Source organism: Periplaneta americana, chromosome 11 (genome assembly GCF_040183065.1).
Source record: "Periplaneta americana isolate PAMFEO1 chromosome 11, P.americana_PAMFEO1_priV1, whole genome shotgun sequence".
NCBI lineage: Eukaryota > Metazoa > Arthropoda > Insecta > Blattodea > Blattidae > Periplaneta > Periplaneta americana.
In genome coordinates, this window is record NC_091127.1 from 162,421,220 (window position 1) to 162,436,653 (window position 15,434).

Genomic DNA, 15,434 nt, shown 5'->3' on the forward strand with positions numbered 1-15,434 from the left:
CCGAGAAGTGTTTGCAGTTCGCATCGAACTACACGACCAGACAGCTGGGCAGAATCGGTCCCCAACGGAAAGCAGTTTCTCTCTGTGGCAATGCTGACGTTACAGCTGATTTGTTTTTGCCTTCTGGCGGCAGTCTGGGCAGACTACGTAGATCTGCCACACGGGCGATTACAAGGACATCGTTTGCTGTCGAGGAAAGGTCGTGAAATATTCTCCTTTCAGGGAATCCCTTATGCAAAACCACCAGTTGGGGAGCTACGATTTCAGGTAAGTCAATAGAAGTTACTTATGTACTATAATACTCTACGGAATAAACTGAAAGTAATGTCATTAATTTCAGACGAGTTATTCTTTGAGATATAAGGCTAAGAAAAGAAATTTAATCCAATTTTGCTCATTTTTGCTTCCTTTTCGAGTTGAAAATTGTTTGATATGAAACATTTCGTAGTGTGTTTTGAAAAAACTATTGATTTAATTCCGAATATGTTCAGTCAGTTTAAGAGAACAGTGTATTATGATAATAATTGATTGAAAGCATTTCAGTTTTGCTCTGTAAATGTGGAGAAATTTTATCAGAAGTAAAGTAACTTTTTGTTTTGAAAGGAATTTTAAAATGTTACATTTGTTTGGATAATATTTTTGCATATTTAAAGTGGAAAACTAGAATTCTTTCAATTACATATTATCATAATACACTGCTCTCTGAAATGACTGAGTAACATATTGGGAATTAAATCGATTACTTTACCAAAACACAGTGTGAAATATTTCATATGAAACAATTTTTATCTCGGGAAGGAAGCAAAAACGAGGAAAATTGTATTGAAATTATTTGTATTAATATCTCTAAGCATAATCTTCCGAAATCAATCACATTACTTAAAGTTCACTCCGTGTAGGCTATAGCAGTAGTAAAAATATGGGAACATTTTTTGACAGAGACATGTTAAAATGTTGTTTTATTATAATTGGATGAAATAGGCTATTGGTATCTCCCCAAATTACTCACGGGCGAGAAAACGTCAGACTATTTGAATCATTGAAATGTTTTCAAATTCCTCGCCCTCAAGTCACTTAAATATCCCCTCAACTACGTCATGTTACTTATCTATCCCTCATTTAATCCACCTAACGTCTAACTCATAACAAAACGTAGACCTACGTCTGTCCCGTTTGTGGTTTGGGAAGATATCGAAGACTGTACCAATAGTTTAGTATATACAGTTGCGAAGCTTGGGATGATTTTTTGCATTTCTCGCGATAGTTGCTAGCCGCTTGGAGCGCTGTGAGTACTAGGAACAATAGACTGTGTCACTGCCATCGTGATCTAATACAGGCCGTAAGGCAGACCACGTGACTCACTTAACCCGATCACGAAGGGCGGCGTTTCAACCATATAAATTAGTTGGAATGCATAAAGAGTAACTTAACATATATTTCTCTAAAATGTAGTGTAATTCCATTAATAAAATTTAAAACAATGATTATGAGACACTTCAGATATAAATCACTTGCGAGTTAAGATGAAATATTATTTTTGGTGTGAAAATTACGTTGTTCGTATGTGTATACCTGCCTTTATTTCGATTACATATTGCGAAATTCTTGTACATTCATTTATGCACGATTCAATCATTTTCAGTTGCACCGCACGGATATTTAGATATGTTGATATTATAGGTTATGTTTACTGTACCAATTGCCCCTTTCTGTCTAATTTTAGTGGTCTCCAATGCCCTGCCATTCATATGGAAATATTATAGGTTATGTTTACTAGGCTATATCTTATATTCCTAAATTCGGAATTATATATTATAATTAAGCATAATGCCATGTATGATACTCCGCATATTCAATTTGTCTATATTTTAATACTACAATTGAGTACTGAATTATTGTATTTATCTACTACCTAAGAGACGAAGTAACAATCGTACGTACACTAATTTCATAGGAGTGGTGTAATAAATGTTCTGTCTTTATTAAGGAAGGTAGATGTGCTATATTAAATCACAATATAAATTCTTTTTTATTAAACCTCAAAATAGCTTCCATTCTAAACTTAAAATGTTGATGCGAAAAGATTATGTTAGCATGTAAAATTCTCTTCACATTAAAATAACACAGTTTTGTAATTATTTCTTCCACATAGGTTATTATGCAACAAGAAGTAAAGGGAACTTATGGACACATTACACTAAATAAAACTTAGCTATGATATGTAATAAGCTCCATACACTGAAATAGAAAACCCGAACATATATTACGGCCTGATCTAGATCGAAAAGGCATTAACTGTGCCGTATTTCGCATTGTTGTGAAAAGTTGTGTAAACTGTGAAATGTTCGTTATCGGTTGTAATAACTGTAAATGGCTAAAAATACAATAATTTGAATAATAATATGGGACAAGGAGGCGTTTGTAGCACTATAAATTCTAGGAAAAAGAGGTGAGAGTTATCCTTCTTCCGAAAGATCCAGGAAGGTGAGTTTATAAAATATAATATATACTTTATGAAAATAATATATAAACCTTATGTATTTCGTATTTCAATAGTGAAAGGAAGGTGTTAATTTTTTAAAAGAACACGATATCAAAAGTACAATACATTTTATCGTCTGCTAGGGAAAGATTCTGTGATGAGGCGATAGTAGCGATCCTGGTGGCTAGCAACTATCTGTGGATGCATATTTCAACTGTCTATGTTTGCATATTTAGTAAGTATTGAGCTTCGCAACTGTATATACTAGACTGTGACTGTACTTGGAAGTACAAATATATTACATACAGAGAAATTGAAAACACGTTCTTGTAAGAAATTTAATTAATTTTACTGTTAGAGGAAAGGAAAAAACATAGAGAAAGTTTGTTTGTTTCTGAAATTGTACAAAAATTGTTTCACCTGTTATATTTCTAGAACTCTTTTAAAATATTAATTCCTACTTAACTTTTGCAGATTGTGAAAGTATAGTAAGAAACAGAAATTAAATTAATTCAAGAATAGTTAAGTTTTAGACAAAAATATACTTGTAAAAAATTGAGTTTCTATTGAGAGACTGGAAAAGGATACGTTGCAACAGCGCAATGCTTTGTTTACAGCTGATGAAGTACTAAGTCTAAGCCAATAGTAATAAACATAAGATTCGCTTCTGATTGCATCGAAAGCTGTTAGATGCCTTTCAGTGAGGAGGCGATCGATAACAGCTGATTTGCAGATCAGCGTGCTTTCTAAAGTCAATAATTCATAAATCGCTGTTATTTTTTACGAATAACGTAAACAGAACAGAATACTTAAAGATAGCTTTTCAAGTCATAATGAACAAAGATAATTAAGGTTAATTCTCAACATTAGTAGGAATATTTTATTAAGAGTTCGTAAATAACAAAAAAAAAAAAAATAATAAAATAAAACTTATTAACATATCACTTTTGTTGACGTCGTACAAAATTTTGTCCAATATCCTTTTGAGAAGATTATCTCCGTACGTAGATGTAATTATTGGGGATCATCAGTGCGGTTTTCGGCGTAATAGATCAACTATTGATCAGATTTTTTGTATTCGACACATAATGGAGAAAAAATGGGAGTATATGGGTACAGTACATCAGTTATTCATAGATTTCAAAAAGCCATATGACTCGGTTAAGAGAGAAGTTTTATATGATATTCTTATTGAATTTGGTATTCCCAAGAAACTAGTTCGATTAATTAAAATATGTCTCAGTGAAACATACAGCAGAGTCCGTATAGGTCAGTTTCTATCTGATGCTTTTCCAATTCACTGCGGGCTAAAGCAGGGAGATACACTATCACCTTTACTTTTTAACTTCGCTTTAGAATATGCCATTAGGAAAGTTCAGGATAACAGGCAGGGTTTGGAATTGAACGGTTTACATCAGCTTCTTGTCTATGCGGATGACGTAAATGTGTTAGGAGAAAATACACAAACGATTAGGGAAAACACGGAAATTTTACTTGAAGCAAGTAAAGCGATCGGTTTGGAAGTAAATCCCGAAAAGACAAAGTATATGATTATGTCTCGTGACCTGAATATTGTACGAAATGGAAATATAAAAATTGGAGATTTATCCTTCGAAGAGGTGGAAAAATTCAAATATCTTGGAGCAACAGTAACAAATATAAATGACACTAGGGAGAAATTAAACACAGAATAAATATGGGAAATGCCTGTTATTATTCGGTTGAGAAGCTCTTATCATCCAGTCTGCTGTCCAAAAATCTGAAAGTTAGAATTTATAAAACAGTTATATTACCGGTTGTTCTGTATGGTTGTGAAACTTGGACTCTCACTCTGAGAAAGGAACATAGGTTAAGGGTGTTTGAGAATAAGGTGCTTAGGAAAATATTTGGGGCTAAGAGGGATGAAGTTACAGGAGAATGGAGAAAGTTACACAACGCAGAACTGCACGCATTGTTTTCTTCACCTGACATAATTAGGAACATTAAATCCAGACGTTTGAGATGGGCAGGGCATGTAGCACGTATGGGCGAATCCAGAAATGCATATAGAGTGTTAGTTGGGAGACCGGAGGGAAAAAGACCTTTAGGGAGGCCGAGACGTAGATGGGAGGATAATATTAAAATGGATTTGAGGGAGGTGGGGTATGATGATAGAGACTGGATTAATCTTGCGCAGGATAGGGACCGATGGCGGGCTTATGTGAGGGCGGCAATGAACCTTTGGGTTCCTTAAAAGCCTTAATTTCCTCCCGAGTGTCATTTATATTTGTTACTGTTGCTCCAAGATATTTGGTGATATGCCATTCCCATCTAACCTAACCTCTTGTACATGCACGAAGTCTATTCTATATCTAGCGAGTTCTTTTGCTACTAATGTTACCCCTCCTGTTCTATAAAGACTAGTTACGTTCCAAGTGCCAAATCTCAAAACCTTATTCCTTTGCTGTGGTGTGCCAGAGAATCAGTCATATTCCGAGGCTTATTGTAGGGATTCGTAACAAGCTGTTTTTTTACGGTGATGCGTTGTTAGCCCTTCACCCAACCCCCAAGCTGGAGGACCACCCCTTATCGGCTGTCCACGACTGCTTATTCAATATATTCACAGCTACCCTCCATATCTGGAGGCCGTCTCCTCGATCCGCAACCTGACGACGCGCCATGCCGTTGTGATAGGGACCCACAATACATGGCTATGTTAATATCTACAAAAAAAAAAATAATTTCTTATATTGAATTTTTTGCATTTTCGACGTTTTTGAACTAATAGGTCATTTTTATATATTTTTCGGCATTTTTTGGTCCTTTTTAATACTTTGAAGAACTTTAAGATCACTTAGAATGCATTTTACTTTCTTCTTTACCGATAGGTCTGTTAAATATTTTTCTAAGCAAATAGGTCAGTAGTAATTACCTACTGAATAAGTGAATAATAGTGAAGTCTGAGTTTTATAGTTTGAAACAAACTAAAAACCATCTCTCATTCCACTGAAGGCTTCACCTCACACAACGGAAGTAATATAAAATGCTTGACAACAGATTATTTTAAGTGATGGTTTTGATCGCTACCTGGTTGGCAAGTTTAAGTGTGCTTAAATGCGACAGGCTCATGTCAGTAGATTTCCTGGCATGTAAAAGAACTCCTGCGGGACAAAATTCCGGCAAATCCGGCGACACTGATATAACCTCTGCAGTTGCGAGCGTCGTTAAATAAAACATAACATATTGATCGCTACTGTTCTTTTGTCGGTACGAGGGTGTCTTCAGAATTTGTTTGTTTGTTTGAAATGGAAGAAACTTTCACCGTGTCCTGGACAGGACGTTATGTCCCCACGGAAGGAAGGCACAGTATTTTTAACACAAAGATTACAAGAATGCACGCTGCACTCACATTTTGTTTTGTCATTCACACTCCCCCATCTGGAAGATCTGGTAACAAAAGTGAAGAGTGGAAGGAGGAGGAGACGGAGAATGAAGGCACTGACATGGACCACCACCGATTGAAACACATTGTAAACCCTAATTAAAATCTATACTTTTCCCTTAAAATCTCAATTTTTTTGCATGCCCTTTATCTTTATCTTAGCCAAATTCCAGGAAGTTGCCTCCTCTCTTCGAGATTTACAGGGCAGTCATTGAAACAAGGTGACTAATTTTTAAGAAGTTGTGGTGGGAGTACTTTCAATAATATTTAAGTGTCATTTTCTTTTACTTTTATGTAATTTTTCCATTAATTTATGGGCATTTTAATGATCATTTTAAGTAGATTTGTAGGTCATCAACATCCGCCCCCTAATAATATGAATGTGACCGTTAGCTCTGTCATTGTTTACGATTTTCAAATATACTAGTGGCTTGTGCAGCAAATGCTGCTGCAAACTAAGTTCGTTATATGTTCAAATAAAAATTTTTCAGATTTATTTTCAATGAAGAATACTTGTCTTTTTGATAGTTATTTGCTTCCATAATAATGAAACATACTCCCTCTGAATGGATTTTTTAAGCCAAATACTTTTTCTTGAACCTATCCAACTTCAGTTTTTGAGTTTCAACGTGAAAAAGCAAGTATCAATGTCACAACGATAGCAGTAGCTATTTCAGGTCATTGTGGATTGTAGGCAAAAGTTAAAAACATATCAGGTCTGCTAAGCTTTCGAACAATAGCATTTTCGTATAGCTGCTGCATGTAGAACTTGAAATGTAGAGCGTAAAATCATTTTATCCTACTAAGAGATCTTGCTGAAATGATCTGGAGACTACAAAATTTTCTAGGCCTCTTATTTTATCAGTAAGTAATACCTTTTTATATATTTTCCTTAGGAACTGTAATTTTTGCGCTCTCTCGAGCCAATACTGAAGACAATGACACATATCAATATCTACACTACACCGCCATCAAGCATATGAAAAAGACCCAACCCCACTGGGTTAATAAGTATAAAAATATTTGATTTTTAATAACAATATTATTATCTTACTTAAGTTTTGTAGTTATATATAGCAGCCACTCAGTAAATTATAGAAATGAAGATCTAAATTAAGATATTCTCTACATTTACTTACATAACCACAAAACGTTTCACTTTCATGTCATCAATATAGCATCAATATTATGTACAATTAATGAAAAATAGAGGCATCATGATATTAAATACAATAATATTTAATTTCTAATGGTAATAATGTCATCCAACCACCTCAAGGTTTGCAGATTTGAATATCTAATACACAGCTGTACTCAGAAAATTATACACTGCAGAATCAGTTTTTAATAACAAATTGAATTGAGCTCTAAATATGTCGGCAATCCTGCAGGTCATGGCCTTCGTGTAATAGCCTATTGTTTATTGTAGTGTGTGTTTTGTTCTGAAATTCAATCAAGTCGGCCGTGATTGAATAAACTTAGTTCTCAAAACTGACAACAGATGGATTTTGAAAAATAGGAAAATGATGTAGGAAAATTGACATTTCACTGAAAAACTTTGGATGCCAGGCATGAAAATGAGGGGTATCTCATTAAAATCCGTTCAGCCGTTTTCCCGTAATTTCCATTACCAGTTCAAATTATATATATATATATATATAGATGTATTATATCGGAGATTGAAGGACGTAAGTATGTCACTGTTCTAGGCATACAGCAGGGATTGGTTGTCTGTCAGTTACCTGCTTCGAATCTCTTTTGCATTTAATTTTTGTAACGACAACAAGGTTTGTGTACAGGCAACCTGACGGAAAGGGTCTACGAATTCCTAAGACTAGGTATTACACAAATTAAGCTTTTTGGAATATTTTCTTCGGCTTGCTATTCGCGTTGATATCTTACCACTCATACGTCTCATTACCCAATAGTTTTACCATAAACGGGATTCAAAGTACGGACATAAATAATTTTTCGGCAAAACCGTTATTCAAATACCAAAATGATATTAAACTTTTTTATTATTTACAAACTAAAGATTCTGTTCTTAAACTTATGCACTCTGTATATTGAATTTTTAATTCTTCATCTATTTACAGCCTCCCCAACCTCCTGAACCGTGGACTGGCGTCCTGAAGGCCACTAAAGAAGGACCGGACTGTATACAAAGACCATTTCCTGCGAGACCCAATTCACCTGAAATAGTGGGAGATGAAGACTGCCTGTACCTCAATGTCTATACTCCACAGGTAAGATTGATGTAGTGGTCTGTATACAATAAAATTACATTTAATAAATCTATTACATTGGCGACATCAAAAAAGAATGACGGTATTTTAGATAATCAACATAATCACGGTGCTAGTCGTGATCGCCCAGTTGGCGTACACTGATACGGTACTGCATATGTTATTTCTAGTTACCAGCGGACGGAGAAGCAACAGAATTACTTCCTGTCATGGTTTGGATTCATGGTGGAGGTTTGTTGGGAGGTTCTGGAAGCACTGATCTGTACGGCCCACAGTATCTTTTGGACAAAGAAATAGTGCTGGTTACAATAAACTATCGCCTTGGACCGCTAGGTATGTCCATCTTTATACAATCAATAACTGGAAAACTACATTAAATTCAACAATTAATATGCAGTATTTAGTTTTTTATAGCCACTCTGTATGCTAGAACTACGGTGTGTGATATTAGCGTTACATGGAAAGTCAGATCCTGATGTTAGTCCGTTTTCTGCATGATATGCTTTGTTGTCTTAGTACATGGCGAAGTCGTCCTAATATGCCATGGCATCCGTACGAGTCTTCTATATAAAATTTTGTCGGGTCTGGTACAGATTATGACATGATTTTTGGAACGTTTCTATTCCTGAATTGTTAATAACAAGTCATGAATATAAAATCCTTTGGTCCTGTAAAATTGAAGGTATGTGATATTCGTTTTTATTGAACGTCCATAATATTCTGTTAAGATTAAGAATATTGATATATTTTTCATTTTGTTTTGTGGACTTGCACTACCAATACTGCGTGTTCACTTCAAAGTGTGTCATGGCTCGCTGTATGCCGTCATGTGGCTAGCCGATGAGCCTAGAGAATTCAATCTTCCTACACTTCCGCAGAGGCGTATTACCTACGTGCCAGAGATGTTGCCTAGCAGGTACGGCGTTCATTCTGAAGAGTACGTACCGATACGTACGGTAACACCTGTAGTGGCAGGAATGTGAGCTGTTTGGAAACACGTACTGAGGTGAGTTTTTTCTTACTGTCGGGATATGTGGAGAGGGTTAAGACGATTACTTACGCATTTGTTAACATTAATTTCGACGGTCACCATGGACACGGAGCATTTGATTTGTATTGTGGAATGTTGCCGTACGCAACCGATGATAACAAATACGATGGCATTTAAGTGTGCTTAAATGCGACAGGCTCATGTTAGTAGATTTACTGGCATGTAAAAGAACTCCTGCGGATAAAATTCCGGCACAACCGGCGACGCTGATATAACCTCTGCAGTTGCGAGCGTCGTTAAATAAAACATAACATTAACAGGCTTTAATAATAGGCAACTTCTCTGACAAGCTGAAACTCGCTTCAAATCGCTGACTCATAACAGTGACGTCATTACACTTTGAAATGAACACCCAGTATATGGTAAGCCATATCGAATTTCCATATAGTATATTCTGGTTCAAACTCCCCCTCTCTCTCTTCCTGCCTCTCTCTCTCTATCTCTCTCACACAGCAAATGTTTTGCTAGATTATTCATTATCAAAGCTCGGAACTTGGGGACTTGTGTTTTTGGACGTGGCTAAGCGACCGGACTTGTCAACAAACTCCCGCTTCCAGCACAGAGGTACTGCAAGGTCTGCTATAAAAGTGGTTCCTGGCTGGAACAACATAATGATAATGTTATGGTAGGTTGAAACAAGTAATTTTATAGCATATATATAAATAAACATGCGAAATATATCAAATTTACAGTTCTGCTCTGTATATTTTATTACAGTGTATGACTACATGCATTCGAATATTTTTCGAACCCATACCTTCTTCGTCTGTTAGTTAAACATGATTTGAAACGAAAGAAATTTATTTCCACGTCACATGAAGTGACGGAAGCAAAATTAATTTTTTTATTTTCTTTATTTTAACTAGCTACCTACTGAATACAAATTACATTTATAAAACAAAAGTGTTTCTAGCCACTACCGCAAGAGCCAGGCTCGTGTACGGTGTGGTCTTAGTCAATAATATAACATAAAATTTACAAGGACACTTTACTAAATACAGTAAGTAACTTAATTCAAACCAGTAAATACAACACAAAAGCAAGAATAAAGAAGAAAGAGAAAAAGAGAGAAAAATACACATTTAATATAAATTGACAATCCGACAGAAGCCAATGATATTGAATAAAAACAAGAATATAGTAGACAGAAATAAAAGGTAAAAAAAAATACATTTGTTAATATTATATTATATCGTGGATAATTTTACAAATTTACTTTTTAAAAGCTTCAATTTTAAAAAAATTTCAAATTTGGAAAATGGTTTGTAATTGTATTATAAAGTCTTAGGCCGAAATAAAGTATTGAATGTTTTCACTGTCACTGTTTCCTGTTCGATTTTCAGTAGTTGCTAGCTGATCTCGTATCTGAGAAAGATAAGTATCCTAAATTTGTCTCGAAAATAGTTTTCAATTTCTATGTCACTACTAGGGAAGGTTCCACTACGACTTGATCCATGGCTATGGACAAATTTTCCACCGATTTAAGGGACTGCAATGTATTTCAATGAATGCCCGTTTCCAATCTCTAGTTTGTGTATGACACAAGTTACAAAATATAAACTCTCCATTCGAAGAAAATAATGTATCTCCTCAGAATTCCTCCAAGAAATTCTGTACCTAAATTTTAAGAAACATATTTTCAAACGTATACAATACCCATTCGAATAATACGTATTTTCTTATTTTCAAACAGACCGTTTATCTCTAATTAATTATCTGAATGTCATTTGCTTCGACACGACACAGTTTCCTCGTCAGCCTTCCTGTCATTAGTTGTGGCCACTTTCTTAGTATACACGACTGTCCCTGAGCACTTGCAGCGTGAGCTTTGTGTACGTTGTACCTGTGACCTTACTCTTGCACACGACACACAAGTCCCCAAGTTCCGAGCTTTGGTCATTATCATGTGTGTAACCATGTTAAAAAAAAGGAAACAATTGCACCAGATTTTATCCCTGGTCACAAACATCTCAATTTAGTATTTTCAGCTTAAATGGCTGTTGACATATAAGGCCCCTCCTATATGCCACAGTAAACAATAAATGGGATATTTGTTATGGTAATGAGGTAATGTTGAACTACGAGGCCTGTCTAAAAAGTATCCGACCTTTAGCCAGAAAAAATATTTCAAATACCTGACGGGGTTGGGACCCTAATCCCCTTCAAAGTAGGCCCCTTGTGCTTGCACACACTTAGCCCACCGATCCTTCCACTGCCGGAAACACCTCTGGAAGTCTTCTTTTGGAATGGTGTTCAGCTCCGTCGTCGCGTTCCGCATTATCTCTTCTCTACTCTCAAAACGGGATCCTTTCAGTGGTGTCTTCAATTTTGGAAACAACCAGAAGTCGCAAGGAGCCAGGTCTGGAGAGTAGGGAGGTTGGCGAACGGTTGTAATTCCATGTTTGGCCAAGAAAGTGTGGATCAATTGGGATGAATGTGCGGGGGCGTTGTCGTGATGCAAGTGCCAGTTGTTCGCCGTCCACATGTCTGGTCTTTTGCGCCGAACTGCATCACGGAGTCGCCGGAGAACATCGTGATAGTACTCCTTTGTCACCGTTTGTCCTTCCGGTGCGTATTCGTGATGCACAATTTCACGGACATCAAAGAAAACAGTCAGCATCACCTTGATTTTGCTTCGCACCTGCCGCGCTTTCTTCGGCCTTGGAGACTCGGGATGCTTCCATTGCGACGACTGTCTTTTTTTCTGGGTCGTACCCGTACACCCATGACTCATCTCCAGTTATCACGGTGTTCAGAAACCCAGGATCAGTGTTGGCGGTGTCCAGAAGGTCCTGTGCAACGTCACGACGGAGGTCGTTTTGTTCCAGGGACAACAACTTGGACGCAAATTTCGCAGCCACTCGGTTCATGTTCAAATCATCACACAAAATTGCATCGTATTTAAATTGTGGCAATGATTCATCCGATACGGGATATCGACCTACCAGTTAACTTGCAGACGTTGGGCCCACTGTAAGATTACTGGGTTAAACGTATTGCGTATATAGTATAACTTAGTCGTAGATAAACTAAAATTGCAATATACAAGATTTAGCTTCAATACTTCAATGCCAAGCAAGGCAAGAATTTGTGTATTTCGGGAGTATAGTATATGCTTCTGTTGCAATGTTAAATGTAATTTAAAGGGACTGATTGTATTTTACTAAAATATTTTAGATGCAATAATACTTACTTACTGGCTTTTAAGGAACCCGGAGGTTCATTTCCACCCTCACATAAGTCCGCCATCGGTCCCTATCCTGAGCAAGATTAATCCAGTCTCTATCATCATATCCCACCTCCCTCAAATCCATTTTAATATTATCTCCCCATCTACGTTTGGGGCTCCCTAAAGGTCTTTTTCCTTCTGGTCTCCCAGTTAACACTCTATATGCATTTCTGGATTCGCCCATACGTGCTACATGCCCTGCCCATCTCAAACGTCTGGATTTAATGTTCCTAATTATGTCGGGTGAAGAATACAATGCGTGCAGTTCTGTGTTGTGTAACTTTCTCCATTCTCCTGTAACTTCATCCCTCTTAGCCCCAAATATTTTCCTAAGCACCTTATTCTCAAACACCTTAACCTATGTTCCTCTCTCAGAGTGAGAGTCCAAGTTTCACAACCATACAGAACAACCGGTAATATAACTGTTTTATAAATTCTAACTTTCAGATTTTTCGACAGCAGACTGGATGATAAAAGTTTCTCAACCGAATAATAACAGGCATTTCCCATATTTATTCTGTGTTTAATTTCCTCCCGAGTATCATTTATATTTGTTACTGTTGCTCCAAGATATTTGAATTTTTCCACCTCTTCGAAGGATAAATCTCCAATTTTTATATTTCCATTTCGTACAATATTCCCGTCACGAGACATAATCATATACTTTGTCTTTTCGGGATTTACTTCCAAACCGATCGCATTACTTGCTTCAAGTAAAATTTCCGTGTTTTCCCTAATCGTTTGTGTATTTTCTCCTAACACATTCACGTCATCCGCATAGACAAGAAGCTGATGTAACCCGTTCAATTCCAAACCCTGCCTGTTATCCTGAACTTTCCTAATGGCATATTCTAAAGCGAAGTTAGAAAGTAAAGGTGATAGTGCATCTCCCTGCTTTAGCCCGCAGTGAATTGGAAAAGCATCAGATAGAAACTGACCTATACGGACTCTGCTGTATGTTTCACTGAGACACATTTTAATTAATCGAACTAGTTTCTTGGGAATACCAAATTCAATAAGAATATCATATAAAACTTCTCTCTTAACCGAGTATATGCCTTTTTGAAATCTATGAATAACTGATGTACTGTACCCTTATACTCCCATTTTTTCTCCATTATCTGTCGAATACAAAAAATCTGATCAATAGTTGATCTATTATGCCGAAAACCGCACTGATGATCCCCAATAATTTCATCTACGTACGTAGATAATCTTCTCAAAAGGATATTGGACAAAATTTTGTACGACGTCAACAAAAGTGATATTCCTCGAAAGTTACCACAGTTGGTTTTGTCCCACTTTTTAAAAATAGGTACAATTATGGACTCCTTCCATTGTTCTGGTGCAATAATAATAATAATAATAATAATAATAATAATAATAATAATAATAATAATAATAATAATAAATGTTTTTGGCATACTATAGTAGTCCTGATAATGATTATTATGGTCCGGATAAAATACCTGTATCAGATTAGGCATCCTTGGTCGGTGCGTTTTGTTTACAAACATTAACTAGTTGTCATTGTCTCCCAGCCAGTTCACTGATGTTTTAGCTAGGGATAGGGAGCTCTCTTCCCAGCAGGTGTAGTTTTACCTGGTGTAAAGGAGTAGCGTATACTGAATGAAGTCAAAGCCCTATTCTATACAGCTATAACGCCTATCCTGACAGCTACTTTATCCGAACCTTAGAGTGCTATGCATAGACATTTCGCTAGCCCGCGCTACGAGCGTGCTAAACTAGCCCCGGCTATCGACTGATTACTTGTACAGGATTCACATCATATCATATCGCTAACGCTGGTTTATGGATACGATAAACGTTAGTTCGCTTATCATCCACCGGAAGCCCGCGCTAAGAATGTCTATGAATAATGTTTAGTTTCTGTATGATATGTGTGCAGGATTTCTGAGCACTGGAGATGAAGTGTGTCCTGGTAACAATGGCTTCAAGGATCAGGTGGCAGCACTGCGCTGGGTGAGAGACAATATCGCATCTTTTGGCGGGAATCCTGACAGTGTGACGATATTTGGTGAGAGTGCTGGAGGCGTTAGTGTGCACTATCTTGTACTGTCGGAAGCCAGCAGAGGTGAGCATTCTGGATATGTCTATATATTGCTTCCGTTCGCATGTAAGAAGTTCCCTCGTCAGTTACATTTGAGTATTAGACTGTAAAGAGAGCCTCGAAAATTGTTCGATACATGTTGAGATTATTTACTAGAAAAATGCTGATTAAAAGTATTTTAAGAGTACAGAGGATAAATAATCAAACTTACAATTCCCTTAATGGTGATGTTCTCTTCTCATTCAGTAGGACTATATTACTGTAATAGTAATATACGTTACAAGGGCGGTATGTTGACGTTTTCATGGTCGAGGAAAAGATTGTAACAGTGAAACGTAGGTGAGCTTTTTTTAATTTCCGAGAATATGAAAACAAACATACCGCTCGTGTATCGTACATTATTTTGTGCGAAGATCGTTTATTACATACCTGAAAGACGAATTTCTAATTAGTTGCAATGAAATCTCCATCTTGGTTTCTGTTTAATGACGGCAACTTCGGAACACCAAAATATCTTTCTTCAACATTGTTGCTATAAAATGTTTTCTGTGTTTACTATACTCCAGCAGGCCATGATATACGTCTGTCTTTTTTTTCCCCCAATCTATAAATGCGAACTTAAAACAAACGGTAAGGTTATGTAATGATTTATTTTTCATTTCAATATTTTAACAATATTATTAATATAACATATTGCAGTAATAACATCGGCATCTGGAATCTTGTTGATTTTTTCACGGCTTCCTTAATGTTACTTGTATCAGGAATGCAATAAGTTTCGTGGAGTAGTAGACTTTACTTAATTTTTGCAAGTATTTAAAAACAATAATTAACATTGCAATTTAGGTGAAATTGCAGTGGTAAGTTTCCAATTTATAATTATTACTATGTTAAACGTCTCTAAAAATAATATGTTAAAACCCTAAAGCAGTAA

At 36.3% G+C, this 15,434-nt stretch overlaps 1 protein-coding gene across 1 annotated transcript in view; it reads left to right on the top strand.

Annotated features, from left to right (window-relative positions):
• LOC138709534 (esterase E4-like) overlaps positions 1-15,434 on the top strand; it is a 36,008-nt gene continuing 20,574 nt past the window's right edge. Inside the window, exons 1-4 of the mRNA XM_069840364.1 lie at positions 1-267; positions 8,000-8,149; positions 8,320-8,482; positions 14,339-14,524. Of these exons, the coding sequence (XP_069696465.1) occupies positions 91-267; positions 8,000-8,149; positions 8,320-8,482; positions 14,339-14,524 (676 nt within the window). The 5' untranslated portion in view covers positions 1-90. The remainder of the gene's footprint in view (positions 268-7,999; positions 8,150-8,319; positions 8,483-14,338; positions 14,525-15,434) is intronic.